This window comes from Mastigoproctus giganteus, chromosome 14, assembly GCF_048544385.1.
Source record: "Mastigoproctus giganteus isolate SK-2022 chromosome 14, ASM4854438v1, whole genome shotgun sequence".
In the NCBI taxonomy this organism is placed as follows: domain Eukaryota; kingdom Metazoa; phylum Arthropoda; class Arachnida; order Uropygi; family Thelyphonidae; genus Mastigoproctus; species Mastigoproctus giganteus.
Window position 1 is genome coordinate 35,525,942 of NC_143588.1, and position 24,389 is coordinate 35,550,330.

At 38.2% G+C, this 24,389-nt stretch overlaps 1 protein-coding gene across 4 annotated transcripts in view; it reads left to right on the forward strand.

Moving 5' to 3' along the window:
• LOC150075060 (TATA-binding protein-associated factor 172-like) overlaps window positions 1-24,389 on the forward strand; it is a 934,682-nt gene that overhangs the window by 862,459 nt on the left and 47,834 nt on the right. For all 4 annotated transcript variants that reach the window (XM_090388242.1, XM_090388245.1, XM_090388243.1 and 1 more), the window contains exons 34-35: window positions 2,397-2,507; window positions 13,930-14,078. In XM_090388242.1, coding sequence (XP_090244368.1) covers window positions 2,397-2,507; window positions 13,930-14,078 — 260 coding nt within the window. The remainder of the gene's footprint in view (window positions 1-2,396; window positions 2,508-13,929; window positions 14,079-24,389) is intronic.

The following is a 24,389-nucleotide window of genomic DNA, read 5'->3' on the forward strand; positions in this document are numbered from 1 at the left end:
TCAATCATATAAAAAACAAATTTTCAGAAACTTCTCTTCATTCCTATTTACATATTACAATGATGAAGGGAAAGCAACCAACAACGAAAAGTGCAAGTGCTGGTAGTGCCAGGAAATGAAACAAAACTTGATTAAAAAATGAAGATGAAAATGATCAAGAAGTACGAAGCAGGACAAAGTTTGTCATCTATTGCAAAGGAATTAGGTCTCGCTGCTTCAACAGTGAATACTATTTTAAAGGACAGTGCGCATATAAAAGAACATGTCAAAGGATCAATGCACTTAAGATCAACAGTGATCACAAAACAGCATTCAGGTGCTATATCAAAGATGAAACAACTGGTAATAATATGGATGGAAAATCAGATTCAGAAGCAAGTGCTCCTGAGTCTAATGACCATAGCAAAAGCAACAAATATTTATAAAGATTATAAGGATAAGTACGGCGAACCCACCCCAAAGCAACAGGTGGTTTAATGGTTCAAGCATTGCGCTGGTTTCCACAACACTAAAGTGTGCAATGAAGTAGCTAGTGCTGATTCTGCAGCTGCAGAGATATTTTGTGATGTGTTGGAAAAAATTATTGATGAACGTGGCTATTCAACGCAGCAAATTCTTAATGTTGACGAGACTGCTCTGTATTGTAAAAAAATGCCAGATTGAAAAGACAGTGCCAGGTGTCAAAGCTTCAAAAGATAGGGCCACGCTCTTGCTTGGAGCTAATGCAGTGGGAGCTTACAGATTAATACCTTGTGTACGATTCTGGAAATCCTTGTGCATTTAAGGGCATCAATAACGCCACCCTACCTGTGCATTTCCGATCGAACCAGAGAGCATGGATAACGGTATCTCTTTTTGAGGATTGGCTTAAATGCTACTTCATTCCCGAGGTTGGAAAATATTGTATAGACAACAATGTTCCTTTCAAGATTTTGCTTCCATTAGATAATGCTCCTGGACATCCTACACATCTAGACAATTTCAATTTGAATGTGAGGGTCATATTTCTCCTGCCAAACACGACTTCACTCATCCAACCCATGGATCGGGATGTTATTTCGAATTTAAAAACCTACTATTTACACACAACATTTGCGCAAGCATTGTCTGCAGTAGATGATGAGAAAATTACGTTGACTTTTGGAAATCTTACAATATTTACCACGCCATCTTAAACATTAATAAGGCCTGGGCGGAAATTATAAAAGTTGTTTAAATGGCACATGAAAGAAAATATGCCCATGAAAATATGTAAAGTTACAGAGCTACTCAGTTGGAGGTTGATGCCAAAGATGTGGAGTTAATAGAGAAAGAAGAGAAGGAATTATCTAACCAAGAACTTATTGACTTGCAAGCAGTGATAATGAAAGAAGAAAATGCTGACGAAGCTCAAGATGAACCAAATGAACAGCCGAGACGCTTCATCACCAGAGTTGGAGTGGCATTTCGTGAAATTGCATTGGCAATGGTGAGGTTTGAGAAGATGAATCTTGACAGCAAATGATTCTTAAAAGTTAACAGAGGGGTGAATGATATGCTTGCTTGCTACAAAGAAATCTACGATGAAAAGAAAAAAGCCACTCTTCAGTGGCGTACTTATCAGCTGAAGATGTCGATTCTGGCAACGATGCTCGAGGGGTAAAACTTACTGACATTATGCCTGTCTCCCCTCTTTATTTTGAAATTTTTTTAAACTGCACGCTTTGGTAATTTTTCCTGCACATGAGATAAAATTGAATAAATACAATAAATAATTGTATTTACATGTTCGTTGAATGTTTCTTTTTTGATTCAATTAATTCAGCGAACACAGTTGTGAGTGCTACACAAGCATGGGGGAAATTCTTCAACTTACATGGCATTCCGCGGAACTCAACCCTTACATAAGTCGGGGAGTTCCTGTACTGTATTATCTCCTGAATAGTAGGGTGTTCAGGAGATGAGTATATACAGTATTCAACAACAGCATATGATATCCTTTCTTCTAACTAGACGTTAACACTTAGGATAGGAAAAACTGTAAGAGCTAAACTAGATAAAAATATATGTGAACTGACAAGGGATTTATGGAGAAATCATGTTTGACTTCACTGCAACACTGCCAGGTAGTTTCATTTTGATTTATTTTCTCAAATTACAGTAAATTCTAGGCCATCAGAAATAAATACACAGCAAAATTAGTAAATCAGTAGAACTGAAGTAATGTATAAGAAAGAGTACAATTTTTTTCTTTTCCACCAATTTCTTTTCCACCTGAGTTGCTTTATCATTGAATCCAATATAATCAAATTATCAGAGTGTTTGTATAATTTTTTAATAAATTTTCATAATACATATATTTTGCTTTTATTCTTTTATATCCAAACCAATTTTATTCATTATTATATCTTCAATAGACTCAGCTTTATGAAGATTTTGCCAAAAGTCGTGCTAGACAGAATTTGGAAGAATCTCTGAGTGAAGAAGAGTGTAAAGTACAAAATACAAATAGTTCTCATATATTCCAGGTATGCAGGCGTGTATCATGATTGGCCATTACATAATAATAATGATTCTTTATTAACTTAAAGTAGCTACATTAAACCTACACAGATGGCTAGAAGAAACTTCCAACAAATAGATATATAAATAAACAAAATACATTTTAATTATAGACAATGGGATTAATCGAACAAAAATGATAATAAATATAATCATTTGATAGATTTCAAAGTGAAAAAGACAACTGTGATTGAAGCTAGGACTGGTAGTGAAGTATATGTCACTGTGTACATTAAAGAATGATGTTATAATAAGCAGACTTGAATGTTGAATAATAAATAGTTGAGAAGGGCATTATATGGATATACTGTTAAGTAAAAAAGTACAATTTCTGCATGATAAGTTTTAAATTTGATTTTTTGGTAAGACAGGGTAAAATTTTTACAAATTTTTGACCCAATCACTCCCAGTATCTAAGTTATACATACAATAGTGAGATTTCTGAATTCATTATTATTAAATTTTGTCATTGGGTTAGAAAGTGCCTCAATCCCAACGACTAAATTGAATAATGAATTCCAAAATATCACCTCTTCTTTGTAATTTCCAAGAATATAAAGTGCAGTACAAAGAATCTGTTTTTAATTGTTTTATACCTTAATTTAATTTTGTTCTCTTACATCAGCAGTTCCCAACCAGTGGTTTGCAAACCCTTGCGGGTTCGTGGAAGTGTTCCGGGGGTTCGCACTAAAAATTCTATAATGGCATCTGCTTAGATTTACATAGGTATATTATTGTGAACTACAAAATACAACTAATAATAAACAATAAAGTAAAATAAAAAGTAAAGAATTGCCAAAGAAAGGAACCACATCTCCTACAATTCCTTATAATTAGTTTACTATCTAACAGTATATCATATTAAATAAATGTTTTCCATGGTAAATTTTTTTTTATTCTCAAGGACCATTGTTATGTACAGGTACTTTTTTTTTTAGAACCTATAATACTTAGTACTGTGCATGGGTTGAAAAGTTGAAAGAAGATACTTATTGACATTAGACTTGAACTTCTGTTGATTGTATTTTCAGGAAACACGTAAGAAGGAAGGTTGTTCCAGAAAACGGAAATTGAATGAATAAATGAGGAAGAAGAAAAGTTGGTTCTGTGAATTCGAACTTAACAGTAAAAGGATGTTGACTGGTTGTGGCACATGTTCCGAATGCTTTGAAAGACAGAGCAGGAATTATAGTGTTATCGTTACCGTTCCTCCCCACACCAAGTGGAATACGCCTGGGTTCGAATCCTGACAATGATGCAAGGAATTTTAATGGGCTTTTTTCACTCTGTGGCTGAGTTAGTCAGTCTCAGGCGTAGATACCAAGGTCCCCCCCCCCAGAAACTGGGGGTTTCGTCCAACAAAACAGGCAAATCGACCAGAGAACACATGCAATTTACAGACACAATAAGTATATGGGTAGATATAATCATTTACTGGTGACCCTAATAATATATATATTTTTTTTATTTATTTTATTTTATTTATTTTTTTTTTTTTGTTAGAGATCAGACATTAATTAACCTAACTGCCCTCTTTTGAATGGAATCTAGAAGCCTGAGAGAGGTTTTTGGGGCACCGCCCTATATGTGGGAACAATATTCCGTGATATACTGGATTTGCAATTTCTACAGAGTCAACAACAGTTTGGAAGAAAAGGAATGCTAGGAGAAAAAGAGAAAACAAAGTTTTTTAGATGCAGAGGAAGCAATATTTGTAATGTGCTTTATGCCAAGAGAGATTAGAAGTCAGGGTAATCCCCAAGATCTTGCCTAGAAATCGGAGCATCATCGAAGATAAACATAGGAGCAGAAGAATCCTTTTTGCAAGATATAAGACTGGACTGAGTTTTAGAAGGATTGAAATCAACTAAGTTGTCTTTGCCTCATTGTAGAATTACCTGGAGATCAGCATTTAAGGAAATGGTAGTGGATATTCGAGAAGTTGAAGCAGTTTGAGCAGGGCAAGGTTTCTCAAACTGGAAGGTGGAATGCAATGTGCTATCGTCAGCAAAACTATGGATAGGATTTCCGGTTAATGGAAGAATATCATTAATATACAATAGGAAAAGAGTAGGACTAATGCTGGGAACACCAGCATTAGTGGAGAAGTTAGAAGACAGAGAGCCATCTACAATTAACCAGTGAGTGGTCAGAGATAAAACTGGATACTTAATTACAAAAACCAGTTGGCAAACCGTAGGATGAAAGCTTATTTAGAAGACCTTTATGCCAAATGCGATCGAAAACCTTGGAGATGTCAAGAGCAACTGCTTGTGTTTCACCTAACTTTTCCATTGAATTTGTCAATAAATGGGTAACATAGGCCAGAATATTACCAGTGGATCGACTCTGATGGAATCCATACTGGTGATCGTTGACCAGACGGAATGTGTCTAGATAGTTTAAGAGTTGGTGGTTAATTGATTTCTCCATTACTTTAGAAAAAGTAGAAGTAATTTCAATGGGACAATAATTGGATGGGAGAGATTTGTCACCCTTTTTAGGAACTGTCTGGATATGAGTAAATTTCCAAGCAGAAGGAAAAATACCTTTGGAATAAAGAAGTGAAAAAAGTGGCAAAGAACAGAAGTAAGTTCAGGAGCTCAGGTTTTGAGAACAAGTGTAGAAGTACCATCAGGACCTGGAGCTTTCTTAGCATCAGATTCGTCAAAATCCTTCTGACATTCTTTTGATGGAAGACCACAGGAGGCATTGAATGGAGTGTACTGGGAATGGTTTGTGGTGATTTACCAAGATCATCAATACATGATTGGAAGAAAAATAGGATGCTAGCAGGTCAGCTTTATCTTTGGCTGATGTGGCAACAGAACTATTTGGTTTTGACAGAAGTGGGAACAGAGATGGGCAAAAATTGCAGCTGATAGTTTTAGCAAGAGACCAGAATGGTCAGCTACCATTGGACAAAAAGCAAGTTTTCTACTCTTAGCCTGTTCGAAATGTAGTTTGGAGTGATTAATAACTGCTTTACAAAATATAAATGATACTTAATAATAATTTTTATTATTACGCTATGTCACTTATAAAAACGTAGTACTGGAAATATTTTACAATAAAAATTCAGAAATATTATACGATTTCATTATCATTATTATCCATATGGTGAAAGGAAGCCTGAGGCTTTTGCTGCACCAGTCAAAAAAAAAAAAAAATTCCGAGTTACCCTGAAGGAGAGGAGAGAGAGAGAGAGAGAGAGAGAGAGAGAGAGAGAGAGAGAGAGAGAGAGAGAGAGAGAGAGAGTCACCAAGAAAGAGAATAATGATGATATCCAGCTCAGGACCTTGGGTGTACCAAGCCCATACTCACCAGATGTGATCCCCTGGAGAATATAGGCTTAGTGGTTCGCTTTAAAAATATTATGTTGAAAGGGGTTCACTGTAAAAAATATTATGTTGAAAACGGTTCATGAGTCAAAAAAGTTTGGGAACGGCTGTCTTACATTAAACATTTTTTAACAAATATAGCATAAAAAATTTAATATAGTATTTCTTTAGTTGATCTGATTGTAATTAAAAAAGATGATTATGGATGATTAAGAATATTTGATTATACAACACTATTGGGGGAGGGGGATTAGATTTTCTTGAGAATTTCATTATTCGAATAACTGTCACATTGAAAAAACTGGATGGATTAAGCTAATAGCACTGTGACAAAGATTCTCTGTAACTTTCTTGCAGTGTCATTATCAAGTTTACATTGTGCATGCATTGTGCCTTTGTCACAGTGCCTTATTGCAAGTTGTGATCAGTACACCCCAATTTTACAGCAGCAGCAATTTTAATTTTGAAAATTAATGTGAAAAAGGGGTATACATATTAAGCACCCTAATAATGACATTTTGTTGGCAACTCTATCAATGCTAGAACAACTGTCACATTGAAAGAACTCCCATGGATTATGCTAATAACACTATGATAAAGGTGCTCTTGAAATAATGTAGGAATATTCTTGAGTTTCTTTCATTATGCATACTTTCTACCCAGGGTACCTTTGTCACTCTTCCTTACTGCAGATTGTAGTAGTAGTAGTAGTAGTAGTGGCTTATACACCATTCCCTCCAAATGCCAGTCCAGTTCCTCCTTAAATTTATTCAACCTATCAACTTCCACAACGACAGATGGAAGTTTGTTCCAGCAATTAACCACCCACTGCCTAAAGGCAAATTTCCGCACATCTCTTCTACATCTGTCCTTTCTTAATTTGAATTTATGCCCCCTTAGGTTTGTAATCTGAACAAGTGGAAGGATCCCATCACAATTCAGCGTGCTCAACCCATTCAAGGCCTTATACACCTCAATCAGATCACTGCGCAGGTGCCTAGTCTCCAGCCACTGCAGTTTACAGAATTTAAGCCTCTCTTGGTAAGAGGATCCCTTCATTCCCCTCACCAATCTGGTTGCCCTTCTCTGTACACGCTCAAGCAAATCTACATCCTTCCTAAAATTAGGCCTCCAGACCTGTACGCAGTACTCAAGACCATTGCCTTATACAGAGAGAGACAAACACCTCCTTTTCCCTGCTAGCAAAATTCCTATATATCATTGACAAAACCCCATGACCTGCCCTGGCAGCCTGTCTGCATAGTTCAGAAAACTTCATATCTGACTGCACAATTACTCCCAGGTCTTTTTCATTTTCTAGCACCTGGGTAGAAGTAACCCCCAGAGAAACGTACACAGTTGGTACATTTCTCTGGGGGTTACTTCTACCAATATGCAGTACTTTGCATTTGTCTAGGATAAACTTCAGTTGCCACTTCTTAGCCCAACTGCCCAAATTATCTAGATCCTGTTGCAGTAGCGCGCTGCCATTACTGTCATTAACAACCCTGCCAACCTTTGTATCATCTGCAAACTTCGACATTAAGCCTGATATACCTTCATCAATGTCATTGATAAATATTCCCCGTTTCCCCTGGGGGACTCCACTAATAACATTAATCCATGAAGAGCAGCACCCATTGATTACCACCCTCTGTCTTCTCCCACTTAACCATCCTTTTATCCATTGTAGCAACTTACCCTTAATACTATTCTGCAACAATTTGTACAAAAGTCTTCCATGCGCAACAGTGCCAAAAGCTTTCCTGAAATCCAAATATATGATATCAAAATTATTTTTTGCATCCAGTTCCTTTGTAACCACACCATAATATCCTATCCAATTTGTCAAACAAGACTTTCCCTTCACAAACCCATGCTGTGTCTGAATTATTGCTGCAGTCTTGTCTAGATGATCCTGCAATGCATCTTTAACCAGTGACTCCATTATTTTACCCGGAACAGAAGTTAAACTAACTGGTCTGTAATTACTTGTGTCACCTTTTGATCCCCTTTGTGAATTGGGGATACATTTGCACATCTCCAGTCCGTGGGAACCTCCCCTGAGTCCAAGTATGCTCTCATAATTATGGCTAAGGGTATGCTTAGTTGCTCTGCCGCCTCCTTTAATATAACTGGATAGATCCCATCCATCCCAGGTGCTTTTCTTATGTTTAACTTCAACAATTTCTCCTCCACTTTGCTCTCGGTTATTACAAAATCATTAAGTATCTTGCTACAATTTACCTTCTACGATAACCTTCTGCCATTTTCAAACCTTAATAATTCCTCATGTGTGAATGTAGATGCAAAATACTCATTCAGTTTGTTTGCTATGTTTGTTCGCAGTGCTATCTGAGCAGGATCATCAACAGTCGAGCCATCGATGTCAAGTGGACCAATCAGATTCATCCCCTTCCTTTTAGAGTTTATATAAGTAAAGAAATTCTTGCTGTTTTTCTTAGCATCTTTTGCCAAGGATTTCTTGTAATCTGCATTCGCCTGCCTAACCTCCTTTGTGACCTGATTACAGACTAGCTTATATCTGCCATAGGCTTCTGAGTTGCATGATAATTTATATGCATCCCATGCATTTTTCTTCTCTGTTACGAGTCTCATTAGTTCATTAGATAACTATTTAGGCCTAAACCTTGAACAATATTTCTTAATAGGTATGAAACTCTTAGTAGCATCCATGATTAATTCCTTGAATGCTTCCCACTTAGAATTTATTGTTGGTAACATCGTCAGTTGATCCCACTGTACAGAATTTAAAAACTTTCTGAGAGCACTGTACTCACCTTTACGGAAGCAAAAACCCTTTCCTTTACCCCTGATGGTAATTAAATCTTTAAGTAAATCCCACATCAGTACACTGTGATCACTGCCACCTAGTGGTTCCTTTATCTGCAAATTCTTAATACCAGAATGATCGCTGCTGATAACCAGATCAAGAGTATTACTCTCTCTGGTTGCCTCTCGAACATGCTGCTGCAGAAAACAATCATCCAGTAAATCCACAAAAGTCTGACTAGTGTGTAAGTGACCAACCCACAAGTTCCAGTCAATATCTGGGAAATTAAAATTCCCCCATTATAAGACATTCTGATTTACTGGCCCACTCTATTTCTCTGTACAATTGTTCATTGTACTCATTTGAGTCATTAGGTCTATAACACACTCCTACTCTTATTTTTGCTTTCGCAGTGCTTATGTCACACCAAACTGACTCAACAGTGCACTGTTCATCTATATCAATTGGGTGCACTTCTTTTGATTTTATGTTTTTTTAATTAACAGCATAACACCTCCTTCCTTTCTATCCTGTCTATCCTTTCTGTACACATTGTACTCCCCAAATTCCAGTTCGGCATTCCTTATATCTGTGTGACACCATGTCTCTGCTATCCCAACAATATCCGCCTTTGATGCCTTGACCAACACTTCAAAATCATCAAATTTATTTACTATACTTCTTGCATTGGTATACATGTAAGTATAAATGCTCCTATTCCTAGTTACCCTAACACATTCCATATACCCACCTATTTCACGATGACTGCCATCCGTCCCTGAAACCCCCCAACACCCCCTCGCTCCAGGTCGCTACTTATTCTAATAGAAGTTGTGCAAGAATCACCTTCACCTCTGCCTGCGGCTACTGTTAAACTAATAGTCCTTGTATCCTCCTCGATAGCATCAGCAAATATTCTTGCACCCTTTCTATTTAAGTGTATCCCATCCCTGTAGAAGCAGTCTCTCCTGTTAACAAGTACATACCAGGCTGAAAAAAATTCTATCTCTTGGACCTTGCACAATCTTGCCAGGGCCGAATTGATCGACAAGGCTCTCATCATATACTCCCTTCTATCGTGTCTGGGCAGAATTGCAGAGACTTTCAAATTCAGTCCTAATTCCCAGCTTTTTTTCAACAGTGACCTGTACTTGTTAAGTGATTCTGCCGGTCTCCTACTCTTAATATCATTAGTGCCAACGTGTACAACTATATCACCTTTTGTGCCCTTGAAAGATGATATCCGCTCTACGATGTCATCAACCTTTTTTTCCTGGCAGACAAACCCTGGTCCTGTTCCACCTATCCTTTTTACAAAGCATATTCCCCGTTTCCCCTGACAATAGAGTCACTAACAACTACTAGTTCCTGTGGGACCAGCGCATTCTGCCTTGGGGGTTGCCGCTGTGTTGCGTGATGACCAAGTGTAAGCTCTGGCGTTGATGTGGGCAGCTGAGAGCTTGATGGGCCCCTCAATTTAGATCCTTCGAGAGCATCCACCCTATCCTTCAAGCTCTCATATAGGCCCATAACAACGCTGAGTCGTCACCTGATTTCCTTACAATCCTTACATTGCGCACACACACAAAGACATCCCCCATGGCAATATTGTGTCCAGTGGAGCTATTTTAAATAGTGTGCAAATTAAGTTAAACAAGGGGTATACATGTTAGATTCCTTAATAATGACTTATTATTGTCATCTCTATCATTTTAGCTTACATCACAGAATATTGACTTAGTTGATTGACCATGTATTAAAAGTTCTCTTATGTGCTTTTAAGCATTATTGAAGTTTGTTTATTATCATACTACTTAATTATCATTTATACATGTTTCTTGTCTTCTAAATTTTGAAGTTATAAGGCAAGGATTCTAACCTACTTAGAAAAAGATGATAATTACTCTCAGCAAACTTTCTTCCATAACATAAAGTTAGTTTGGAAGCTGTGAACATTACATGCCGATGAAATGAAACACAAGATCAATTTCACTGAAAAAGTGAAATTTAAATTTTTTCTAGTAAATGTGATTATTAGGTCAAAACTGAACTCCATATTTACACATTTTGGCCTTCAAAAGAAATTAACCATATAAGGTTATTTCCATAACTCACCTGTTCAAAAAGGTTATTTGCTGCTGTAAGAAGGTAAACAAGCACTCACAGAGAAATTGTGCAGACCAGGCAGAGTATTCCTAATAGATGGAAGTAGATAATTTGTCAGTTGCTGAAAAACGTAACGCAAACGTATAAAGTGCATGGAATGGCTGGCAATTCCCTTAATTTGAAACAAATCAAGGATTCATATGGCATCAAAAATTTGGCATTATGCCTTTATTTTTTATTCTACAATATATTTTATTGTGGAATATATAGTTTTTGTTTTCTAAATGATATTAACTGTATTGTATGTATTATCAGTCAAACGTACTGTTGAACAACAAATGAAAGTGATAATCTCAATTGAAATTCTCCATTCCTGTATTCAGATACCTTTAATGCAGTACTCCATACCTGTTTTGCTTACTAAAATACTAAACAGTTATAAGTATGTAATTAGATAGGCAAGAATAATGAATATAGGCATAATAAAGACCTGCTTAAAGCTTGCTGTGTGTCATCAGAATTGTTCTGCTGGTTTTTTATTTCTTGGGAAATGCAAATGGTATGCCCTAGATATAATACTCTCTCTCACTTTAGAAGCAGCAAAAATTTAACTATTATAAAGATTAATAAAAATTAATATCAGTAAAGATTAATTTTCAAAGCAAATAAATTCACAGAATGGTAACTTGCATTGCCAACAGAATTAGTTCAAAAATATGATCCAAAACACCACCCCTCCCTTGCTAACAATTTAGTAAAGGCTGTCTTCTCTGTCAATGACCATTTTTAAATATCAGTGAGAGATGAGAACATAGTATTAGGGTAAGGTGCCACCGGTGGTTCCCACAACTGTGCCATCATTACTCTTAAATAGAAAACATAACTCTGCAAAAGACAGAAATGTGTGTAGTGTGTGTTCATGTAAAGTAGTGTTGTGTTTTTCTGTCTCTTAGCTGTATGACCTCTAATGGGACCCCCACTTTGCCTGTACACACCACTAGGAGGTGAGCCAAGCTGTCCATGATTCTCTGGCTAGTCTCTGCCAGGGTCACCTGAGCTTCCTAGCAGAGACCAAATAAAAAAAAAAGTTTTTATTAAGAAAAGAGCACTGAGAAATAGGCAAGAGGGCAGGCCTGAATGGGGGGCCAAAGTAGTGGGCTGCAGAGAAGGGCTTGCTAGAAGAAATATATGAAAGGAGAGAGAGGGGAGAATGTCATAGGAAGAGGCGTTCTCATGTGATTGCATTTGGGCCCAATGACTGTGGAATCCCACAATGCAGAAATGGTATCAGCATTTATCCTTTCCCAATAGGGGTTTTCAAGAAGGAAGATCCTACACTAGTGTAGTGCCAGCATAGAAATTCTACCATGAGGTTTACATTTAGGAGTAAGGAGAGAGGTGAGTACATAGAAATATAACATGTTTGATAGATGACAAACTGGTTGCAGCAAAGCATTTCATGGCAAATTGTTTTTACATACACTAAAAGTATGGCTATTTTTATGTGTAATATTTAAAAAAATAATATAATAATAAACAAATAACTCAGTATGATAAACTGTGGACTTCCATTTGGTGGCCAGCAGACTTCTATCATGAGAAAAACCATAATGTGTATACTTACAGCAGATGAAAGTGCTATTTGCCAAAAATAAATGTATATTTACAAAAAGTACACAGCTGCCAGTGGAGTTTTGAAAACATTAAGTTCAATATTGTTTGACTTTACTTTAATATAATAAGATTTGGAGAAATAGTTGAACAGCACTGTTCAGAGAACAAGTTTTGCATAAAACTGAAATGGCCCAGTTTCACAAAAAAAAAAAAAAAAATTAAAGTGTCCAGATTCCAGCATTTGTACAGCTGGATATCACAGGTTCTACCTGTATTTCTTTTAAACATATTCCAAGTATATTTGATGCAGGCAAAGAAAGATATATGCTTTATATTAGCTCATATAATTATATATTAAGATCTACCTCTTGGGTTTATATATAATTGTTATGCATTAAAAAAAAAAAAGTGCAATTTTAAACAGACAACAGATTATAGCAAAAAGTATTTACAGTAGAGATAAAATATGCAAAATTATACCCAGTTAAAAATCTCATGCTGATTTCACAACCATGGTACAAAAAGGGGAGGGGCATAATTTAAAATAATTTTACATTTCACACCTCACATAAGTATCAATTCAGCTGATTTTTGAATTTACCAAAGTCTCAGCCCACAACTACCCCTAGCAGTTACTTATTCCAGTAATTAACAACTCACTAGCTAAAGGAAAGCATCCTATATTCCAGTTTGTACCTCTTTTTCCGTAATTTATGGCCCCCTAGTTCTGTTGTTATTTATAAAGATGAATATTTCAAATGCAATAATCTACATATTCATAGTTCTTACTCATATGGTTATCCTTTTACTGACATTACAAAGCATTTGCTCATTTTTGGACCCTCTCTAAAAGCTCAGGGGTTTTTTTTGTTTTTTTTTTAGATGCAGTCTCCATACTTGGATACAATATTCTCAGTCCTAAACATTTCTGCATTATTCATTTCTTAGTAGTCACCAGACACCCTGAATAGTTAATAATGCTCAAAAATTTGCTAATGTTGGTAGATGTATGACAGCTGTAGCTTCTTTTAAGAATTTTGTCACTGAGGTGAATTTATTTGGATTTGGATTTTTTTTTTTTTTTTTTTTCTTCTTTTCAGAAGTTGAGATAGGAAAATTGTGCAAGAAGGAAACATGATGGTAAATACAATGTAAGAAACTCAAAGTTGTTACCTAGAACACACCTCTGAAATGGTACCTTAGATGTTGTTATTCAGTATATTATTAACCTGTAGTGTGTTCTATGCAAACTGAAAAATGTTGCGTAGAAAATTAACTTGCTATATTTCATAAAATGGAGATAACTAATATCTCATTATAATTATTATGAAAAATGTGTGGTTAAATGAATAAGTTTGTTAGGACTAAATGAGGTGCAAGAGTTAATCGGATTTATTTAGTCACCATAAGGTTCTCCCTTAAAATTTTAACTGAATGTACGTTTGTGAAAATAAATAAAGGTAATTGATGCAGTAGATTGTAAATATTTCTGGAAGTGTAATTTGATGTTCTGATTGTGTTCACATTTAATAGGCATTGCAGTATCTCCGTAAAGTCTGCAATCATCCCAAACTTGTTCTGAGTAGTCAGCATCCTGAATTTGAGCGCATCAATCTTCAGTTGAAACAACAAAATTCAGATTTAGCTGATATCCAGCATGCAGCAAAATTGTGTTCTTTAAGGTGAGTTCACTATAATCATAGTAAACATATATCAGGTAGACAGTAAGTAGGAAAGTTGATTCTAATTGCTATTTGGTTTGCTGGCATGGTTTAGCTTCCTCCATTGTTCAGACTTCAGCAGCACATCTTGCATATGAAGTTACAGTTGTTGCATGCTACTGCAGACGGTTTCCTCATATTATGAAGAGATTTGAAGTATTTATATATCTGGCAGGAAGCTATAACTACGAACATACCTGTATCAAACATGGGACCTTTTTGCCTTTTGCTTGTATTTACCATCCCTTTTCACCATCCAACAATAATAGGCTAACATGGCACTGCATTTGCTTTTGTATCTTTGTTCCATCACTGCCGTCTTGATGGAAGCATTGGCCATGTTCGTCACTGCACCACAATTTGGCGAGAAGAAATCCAGGTGTGAGTGCAAGAAATGCATCTTCATTGACATGTTGCACCCCAGTTTTTTGTAAGAAGTAATGACATCTTCCACAAGCTGCCTGTAGTTGCTCGTTTTAACATTTCCTAGAAAGCCAGTTGAAACATTTCAAAAGGCTTTCCTCACTGGTTTCTCGCTATCACTTTGAAAAGTTGCCTTATTTGTGGACCAACGAAAATGCCTGCTTTAATCGTCTCTGTACTAAGTCTTGGGAATTTCTCTTGCAAGTATGTGATTGCAGGACCATTCACTTCCAAAGCCTTCATGAAATTTTTCATGAGCCCCAGTTTGATCTGGAGTAGGGTGGAAGCAAAACTTTATTTGGTTCTACCAGAGGTTCATATGCTACGTTTTTCATTCTAGGTGTTAATGAATTTTTTTGAGGCCAACTCCTCTTCTTGTAGTACCTTAGCAAGACTATTCCACTCCCAGAGAAAGCAACAATACTTAATGTAACGCTTTTGTACTCCTAATAAAACGCTGATTACCTTTAAAAAAGCAGCCACTGATACTTCTAATAGTGTACACCTAAGCGGATGTTCTCCATGTTTGCATATGTTTCTTTTTTGTGGACAGCATATGTAAGAAGTATTGAAGGCAGCATATTTCCGTTGTGTAATAACACAGCCTTAAGGCTAACTTTAGAAGCCTCTACAAATAGTTGCCATTCTTTGGGAACAGGGGCCTCATGTTCATTGCTGCCATTAGACCATCAACCCCCCTTACAAACACTGAGTTCACCTTCTGTTTGATAGAATTTATCATAGTCTTTATTTCGAATTAAGAAATGCTGTCACTTTGACAGAATGATCTAGAAGATTCCAGTGTTGTAGCCTCCAGGCCAAAAGCTTTCCCCTCATTCTTCGGATGTTTGAGATTCTTGATGAGGTCAATAAGCTTACTTTCTGTGATCTTATGTTGTTCAGAAGGATAAAGGTTTGGACGAAATGGTGGATCCCTTGACGTAGATGGCTGCTGTATTTCTTCATGCATATCAAGTTGATGTTCATCTGTATCTTCTCTTCACTAGAGTGTTTAGAAAAATGGTCAGGTGGTTCAGGAATAGGTAGTATTTATTTCACCTTGAGGCACGGGACGAATTGCAGATTGTATATTTGGGTACATCACTGTCTACTTTTTCTTAATTGTCATCCCTTTTCTTATAGGCACCATATACAGAAGTAACAGTCTGTGACATGATTTGTTAGCATCCTCCATATCATGGGCACTGCGAAAGGCATAAAACGTCCCTTTCAATTCACCCACATGTTGAATTTTGATGAACAGGTAGTGAGAATATGTGTGGAGTTCTTGTCCTAGTCACCTACTTTACACCCAAAGTACGAGAAGTAGACCTTTTTTATGGTGGCTCGAGTTAAGGGATGCTCTCTAACAGATTCAAGAGAGCGTATCTTAACTAGAAAGGGTGCAAGAATATTTGCTGATGCTATCGAGGCAGTGTTAGGTGGGTCGGAAAACTGCTAGCTTAAGGGGATACAAGGACTAATAGATTAACAGTAGCCACTGGCAGAGGTGAAAGTGATTCTTGCACTGCTTCTATTGGAATGAGCAGCAGCCTGGAAAACAAGATGCAGGATATTGCAGAGACTGCTGGGAACCATTGCGGTACAAGTAAACACATGGGTTGTGTTAGGGTAGCTAAGAATAGGAACAGGTGCATGTATACATGCGTGTACACAAATGCTAGGAGTTTGGTAAATAAGTTTGATGAATTTGAGGTATTGCTCAAAACATCAAAGGCAGATATTGTTGGGATATCAGAGACGTGGTGTCACAGAGATATAAGGAATGCAGAACTGGAATTTGGGGAGTACAATGTGTACAGAAAGGGTAGACAGGATAGGAAGGGAGGAGGGGTTATGTTTTAGTTAAGAAACACATAAAATCCAAGGAAGTGAAGCCAGTCGACATCGCTGGACAGTGCAGTGTCGAGTCAGTTTGGTGTAACATAAGCATTGGGAGATCAAAATTGAGAGTAGGAGTGTGCTATAGGCCTAATGACTCTGATGAGTATAATAAGAAACTGTACAGGGAAATACAGTGGGCCAGTAAATCAGAGAGTCTTATAATGGGGGATTTTAATTTCCCAGATATTGACTGGAATTTGTGGGTTGGTCACTCACACACACACACTAGCAAGGCTTTTGTGGATTTATTGGATGATTGTTTTCTACAGCAGCATGTTCGGGAGGCAACTAGAGGGAGTAATACTCTTGATTTGATTATCAGTAGTGATTCTTCATGCATTAAGAATCTGCATATACAGGAACCACTAGGTGGCAGTGATCACAGTGTGCTGAAGTGGGATTTACTCAAAGAGGTAACTACCATCAGGGGTAAAGGGAAGGGTTTTTGCTTTTCTAAAGGCGACTACGATGGTCTGAGACAGTATTTAAATTCTATATAGTGGGATCAACTGATGATGTTACCAACAGCAAATTCAAAATGGGAAGCATTCAAAGAACTTGTCTTGGAAGCTACTAGGCTTTACATACCAACTAAGAAATATTGTTCAAGGTTTATGCCTAAATGGATATCAGATGAACTAATGAGACATATGGCAGAGAAGAAAAATGCATGGGATACAAATAAATTAACATGTGACACAGAAGCCTATGATAGATATAAGTTGATCTGTAATCAAATTACAAAGGAAGTTAGGCAGATTATGAGAAATCTTTGGCAAAGGATGCAAAGAAAAACAGCCAAGAGTTCTTTACTTACGTAAACATTAGCATTAGCATTAGTAGAGGCATTTGATGCAAGAAAGCAAGCTTATGCAGCATCAGCCAAAAAAATAAATAAATAAATAAAAAATAACCACTTCCACTTCACCCCTCTTTTCGTTCGAAATACCTGTCCAGCTGAGCCTTAAACTTATTTAGGCTATCAACTTCCACGACAGGGGATGGAAGTCTGTTCAGCCAACCACCTGCTGGCTAAAGGGAAATTTCCTCACGTCTATCCTACATCTATCTTTCCTCAATTTGAATTTATGCCCTCTCAGGTGATTATTCTGAGCAAGAGGAAGAACCCCATCAGCATTGAGCATGCTCAAACCATTCAAGGCTTTGTACACCTCTATCAGATCACCTCGCTGGTGCCTTGTCTCTAGACACTGTAATTTGCAAAACTTAAGCCTTTCTTCGTAAGAGCACCCCTTTGTTCCATTCACTAATCTTGTTGCCCTTTTCTGTACTCGTTCCAGCATCTCTACATCCTTATTGAAATGAGGCCTCCAAACATGTATACAGTACTCTAGGTGTGGTCTGACCATTGCCTTATACAAGGGAATAATCACCTCCTTATCCCTGCTAGAAAAATTCCTATATATCATCGACAATATACCAAGAGCTACTCTTGCAGCCCGTCTGCACTGCTCAGAAAACTTCATATCTGCCTGCACAACCACCCCCAGGTCCCTTTCATTCTCTACCACTGTCAGTGTAGTACCACAGAGAGTTGATACGTTGCTCTGGGGTTGCTGTTTCCCATATGTAGTACTTTACATTTGTCAATGTTAAACTTCATTTGCCACCTCTCAGCCCATCTGCTCAACCTTTCCAGATCCTGTTGCAGTAGCATAGTGCCAGTAGTGTCCTTGACAACCCTGCCAACCTTCGTATCGTCTGCAAACTTGGACATTAAGCTTGATATACCATCATCAATATCATTTATAAATACAGAAAACAATAATGGACCCAATACTGAACCCTGAGGGACTCCACTAATAACATTAGTCCACGATGAGCAGTGTCCATTGATTACCACTCTCTGTATTCTCCCCCTCAATCACCCCTTTATCCATAGCAGCAATTTGTTGGTGCTTTATCCATAGCACCAACTAAGAAATATTGTTCAAGGTTTAGGCCAAAATGGATGTCAGATGAACTAATGAGGCATATGGCAGAGAAGAAAAATGCATGGGATACTTACAAATTAACACATGACACAGAAGCCTATGATAGATACAAGTTGATATGCAACCAAGTTACAAAGGAGGTTAGGCAGGCGAAGGCAGATTACGAGAAATCCTTGGCAAGGGATGCAAAGAAAAACAGCAAAGAGTTCTTTACTTATGTAAACTCTAGAAGGAAGGGGATGAATCAGATTGGTCCACTTGATATTGATGGGTCAACTGTTGATGATCCTGCTCAGGTAGCTAACAAACTAAATGAATATTTTGCATCGACATTCACACATGAGGAGTTATTCAGCAACGGGAATGCCAGAGGTGTATTCAACTCTAGCAGTAAGCTACAGAATCTTGAAATAACTGGGAGTAAAGTGGAGGAGAAACTGTTGAAGATAAACACAAGAAAGGCACCCAGGGTGGATGGGATCTATCCAGTTATATTAAAGGAAGCAGCAAAGGAAGTAAGCAAACCCTTAGCCATAATTATGAGAGCTTCCTTGGACTCAGGGGAGGTACCCATAAACTGGAAATGTGCAAATGTGACCCCAATTCACAAAGAAGGATCAAAGGCTGACACAAGTAACTATAGACCTGTGAGCTTAACTTCTGTTCCAGGAAAATTAATGGAGGCACTGGTTAAAGAAGCACTGCAGGATCATTTAGACAAGACTTCAGTTATAGCTCAGACACAGCATGGTTTTGTTAAGGGGAAGTCTTGCCTGACCAACTTGATTGGATACTATGATGCAGTCACAAAAGAACTGGATGCAGGGAATAACTTTGATATTATATACTTGGATCTTAGAAAGGCTTTTGATACTGTTGCACATGGAAGACTGATACACAAATTGGAGCAGTGTGACATTGGAGGCAAATTGCTGCTATGGATAAAGGGGTGGTTGAGTGGGAGAAGACAGAGAGTGGTAATCAATGGACACTGCTCATCGTGGACTAATGTTATTAGTGGAGTCCCTCAGGGCTCAGTGTTGGGTCCATTATTGTTTTCTGTATTTATAAATGATATTGATGATGGTATATCAAGCTTAATGTCCAAGTTTGCAGATGATACAAAGGTTGGCAGGGTTGTCAAGGACACTACTGACACTACACTGCTGCAACAGGATCTGGAAAGGTTGAGCAGATGGGCTGAGAGGTGGCAAATGAAGTTTAACATTGACAAATGTAAAGTACTACACATGGGAAACAGCAACCCCAGGGCAACGTATCAACTCTGTGGTACTACACTGACAGTGGTAGAGAATGAAAGGGACTTGGGGGTGATTGTGCAGGCAGATATGAAGTTCTCTGAGCAGTGCAGACGGGCTGCAAGAGTAGCTGATGGAGTATTGTCAATGATATACAGGAATTTTTCCAGCAGGGATGATAAGGAGGTGATTATTCCATTGTATAAGGCAATGGTCAGGCCACACCTAGAGTACTGTATACAGGTCTGGAGGCCTCATTTCAAGAAGGATGTAGAGCTGCTGGAACGAGTACAGAGAAGGGCAACAAGATTAGTGAATGGAACAAAGGGGTGCTCTTACGAGGAAAGGCTTAAGTTTTGCAAATTACAGTGTCTGGAGACTAGGCACCGGCGAGGTGATCTGATAGAGGTGTATAAAGCCTTGAATGGTTTAAGCATGCTCAATGCTGATGGGATTCTTCCTCTAGCTCAGAAAAATCACCTGAGAGGGCATAAATTCAAATTGAGGAAAGACAGATGTAGGATAGACGTGCGGAAATTTGCCTTTAGCCAGCGGGTGGTTGGTTGGTGGAACAGACTGCCATCCCTTGTGGTGGAGGTTGATAGCCTAAATAAGTTTAAGGCTCAGCTGGACAGGTATTTTGAACGAACAGAGGGGTGAAGTGGAAGTGGGTTTTTTTTTTGGCTGATGCTGCATAAGCTTGCTTTCTTGCATCAAATGCCTCTACTAATGCTAATGCTAATTTGCCTCCAATGCCACAATGCTCCAATTTGTGCAGTAGTCTTCCATGTGCAACAGTATCAAAAGCCTTTCTAAGATCCAAGTATATAATATCAAAGCTATTCCCTGCATCCAGTTCTTTTGTGACTGCATCATAGTATCCAATCAAATTGGTCAGGCAAGACTTCCCCTTAAAAAAAACCATGCTGTGTCTGAGCTATAACTGAAGTCTTGTCTAGATGATCCTGCAGTGCTTCTTTAACCAGTGCCTCCATTAATTTTCCGGGAACAGAAGTTAAACTAACAGGTCTATATTTACTTGTGTCGCCCTTTGATCCTCCTTTGTGAATTGGGGTCACACTTGCACATCTCCAGTCCATGGGTACTTCCCCTGAGTCCAAGGAAGCTCCCATAATTATGGCTAAGGGTTCGCTTACTTCCTTTGCTGCCTCCATTAATATAACTGAATAGATCCCATCCACCCCAGGTGCCTTTCTTGTATTTATCTTCAACAATTTCTCCTCCACTTTACTCTCAGTTATTACAAGATTCTCTAGCTTACTGCCAGAGTTGAATACACCTCTGGCATTCCCCTCGCTGAATAACTCCTCATGTGTGAATGTCGATGCAAAATATTCATTTAGTTTGTTAGCTACCTGAGCAGGATCATCAACAGTTGACCCATCGATAGCAAGTGGACCAATCTGATTCATCCCCTTCCTACTAGAGTTTACATAAGTAAAGAACTCTTTTCTGTTTTTCTTTGCATCCCTTAACATCATCAGTTGGTCCCACTGTATAGAATTTAAATACTGTTTCAGTCCATCGTAGTCGCCTTTACGAAAACAATAACCCTTCCCTTTACCCCTAATGGTAGTTACCTCTTTGAGTAAATCCCACTTCAGCACACTGTGATCACTGCCACCTAGTGGTTCATTTACCTCCAGATTCTTAATGCATGAAGAATCACTACTGATAATCAAATCAAGACTAATACTCCCTCTATTGCCTCCTGAACATGCTGATGTAGAAAACAGTCATCCAATAAATCCACAAAAGCCTTGCTAGTGTGTGAGTGACCTGCCCCCAAATTCCAGTCAATATCTGGGAAATTAAAATCCCCCATTATAAGACTCTGATTTACTGGCCCACTCTATTTCCCTGTACAGTTTCTTATTATACTCATCAGAGTCATTAGGCCTATAGCACACTCCTACTCTCAATTTTGATCTCCCAATGCTTATGTCACACCAAACTGACTCGACACTGCACTGTCCAGCAATGTCGACTGGCTTCACTTCCTTGGAGTTTATGTATTTCTTAACTAATAGCATAACCCCTCCTCCCTCCCTATCCTGTCTATCCTTTCTGTAGACATTGTACTCCCCAAATTCCAGTTCTGCATTCCTTATGTCTGTGTGACACCACGTCTCTAAAATCCCCACAATATCTGCCTTTGATGTTTTGAGCAATACCTCAAATTCATCAAATTTATTTACTAAACTCCTAGCATTGGTGTACACGCAAGTATACATGCACCTGTTCCTTTTTTTAGCTACCCTAACATTGCGGTACAAGTAAACCCATGTGTTTACTTGTACCGCAATGATTCCCAGCAGTCTCTGAAATATCCTGCATCTTATTTTTCAGGCTGCGGCTCATTCCAATAGAAGCAGTGCAAGAATCACTTTCACCTCTGCCAGTGGCTACTGTTAATCTATTAGTCCTTGTATCCCCCCAATCTAGCAGTTTTCCGACCCACCTAACACTGCCTCGATAGCATCAGCTAACATTCTTGCACCCTTTCTATTTAAGTGTATCCCATCCATGTAGAAGCAGTCTCTCCTGTTAACAAGTACAGACCAGGCTGAAAAAAATTCTATCCCTTGAGCCTTGCACAATCTTTCCAGGGCCGAATTGATCGACAGGGCTCTCATCATATACTCCCTCCTATCGGGTTTGGGCAGAATTGCAGACACTTTCAAATTCAAGCCTAATTCACGGCTTTTTTTTTTCAACAGTGACCTGTACTTGTTAAGTAATTCCGCCGGTCTCCTACTCTTAATATCATTAGTGCCAACGTGTACAACTATATCACCTTTTGTGCCCTTGAACTCTAGAAGGAAGGGGATGAATCAGATTGTTCCACTTGATATTGATGGTTCAACTGTTGATGATCCTGCTCAGGTAGCTAACAAACTAAATGAATATTTTGCATCGACATTCACACGTGAGGAGATATTCAGCGAGGGGAATGCCTGATTTGTTTTGAACTCTGGCAGTAAGCTAGATAATCTTATAATAACTGAGAGTAAAGTGGAGGAGAAATTGTTGAAGATAAACACAATAAGGGCAACTTGGATGGATGGGATCTATCCAGTTATATTAGAGGAGGCAGCAAAGGAAGTAAGCAAACCTTTAGCCATAATTATGAGAGCTTCTTTGGACTCAGGGGAGGTACCTATAGACTGGAGATGTGAAAATGTGACCCCAATTCAAAAAGGAGGATCAAAGGCTGACACAAGTAATTATAGACCTGTTAGTTTAACTTCTGTTCCAGGAAAATTAATGGAGGCACTGGTTAAAGAAGCACTGCAGGATCATCTAGACAAGACTTCAATTATAGCTCAAACACAGCATGGGTTTGTTAAGGGAAAGTCTTGCCAATTTGATTGGATACTATGATGCAGTCACAAAAGAACTGGATGCAGGGAATAACTTTGATATTATATATTTGGATCTTAGAAATGCTTTTTATACTGTTGCACATGGAAGACTGCTGCACAAATTGGAGCAGTGTGTCATTGGAGAAAAATTGCTGCTATGGATAAAGGGATGGTTGAGGGGGAGAAGACAGAGAGTGGTAATCAATGGACACTGCTCATCATGGACTAATGTTATTAAAGCCCCTCAGGGTTCAGTTTTGGGTTCATTATTATTTTCTGTATTCATAAATGATATTCATGGTGGTATATCAAGCTTAAAGTCCAAGTTTGCAGACGATACAAAGGTTGGCAGGGTTCTGCCAACATTTGTATCGTCTTTGACCCTATGCTGCTGCAACAGGATCTGGAAAGGTTGAGCAGATGGGCTGAGAGGTGGCAAATGAAGTTTAACATTGACAAATGTAAAGTACTACATATGGGAAACAGCAACCCCAGAGCAATGTATCAACTCTGTGGTACTACACTGACAGTGGTAGAGAATGAAAAGGATATTGGGGTAATTGTGCAAGCAGATATGAAGTTCTCTGACAGTGCAGACGGGCTGCAAGAGTCCCTCATGGTGTCTTGTCAATGATATACAGGAATTTTTCTAACAGAGATAAGGAGGTGATTATTCTCTTGTATAAGGCAATCTTCAGGCCACACCTTGAGTACTGTATACAGGTCTGGAGGCCTCATTTCAAGAAGGATGTAGAGCTGCTGGAACGAGTACAGAGACGGCAACAAGGTTAGTGAATGGAACAAAGGGTTGCTCTTGCGAAGAAAGGCTTAAGTTTTGCAAATTACAGGGTCTGGAGACTTTGCACTGGCGAGGTGGTATTATAGAGGTGTATAAAGCCTTGAATGGTTTGAGCATGCTCAATGCTGATGGGGTTCTTCCTCTTCCTCAGAATAATCACCTCAGAGGGCATAAATTCAAATTTAGCAAAGACATATGTAGGATAGAAGTGCGTACACTTCTATCGACAATTTTAAAGGCAAATTTTTTGTGTTGACCAGGGTTATATAACTTTATGTAGGAACATTTTTTTTTTTTTTTTTTTTGGAAACTTCAAAATGTCGGAGTCACTCAGATATTAGCATTAATAGAGGCATATGATGCAAGAAAGCAAGCTTAAATAGATTCAAGGCAGAACGTGATAAACATTTGGAGCGAGTGGATGGGTGAAATAAGGGGGTTTTTTTTTTTTTTTTTTTGGCTGATGCTGCATAAGCTTGCTTTCTTGCATCATATGCCTCTACTACATATACATCTGAGTGACTCCGACATTTTGGAGTTTCCAA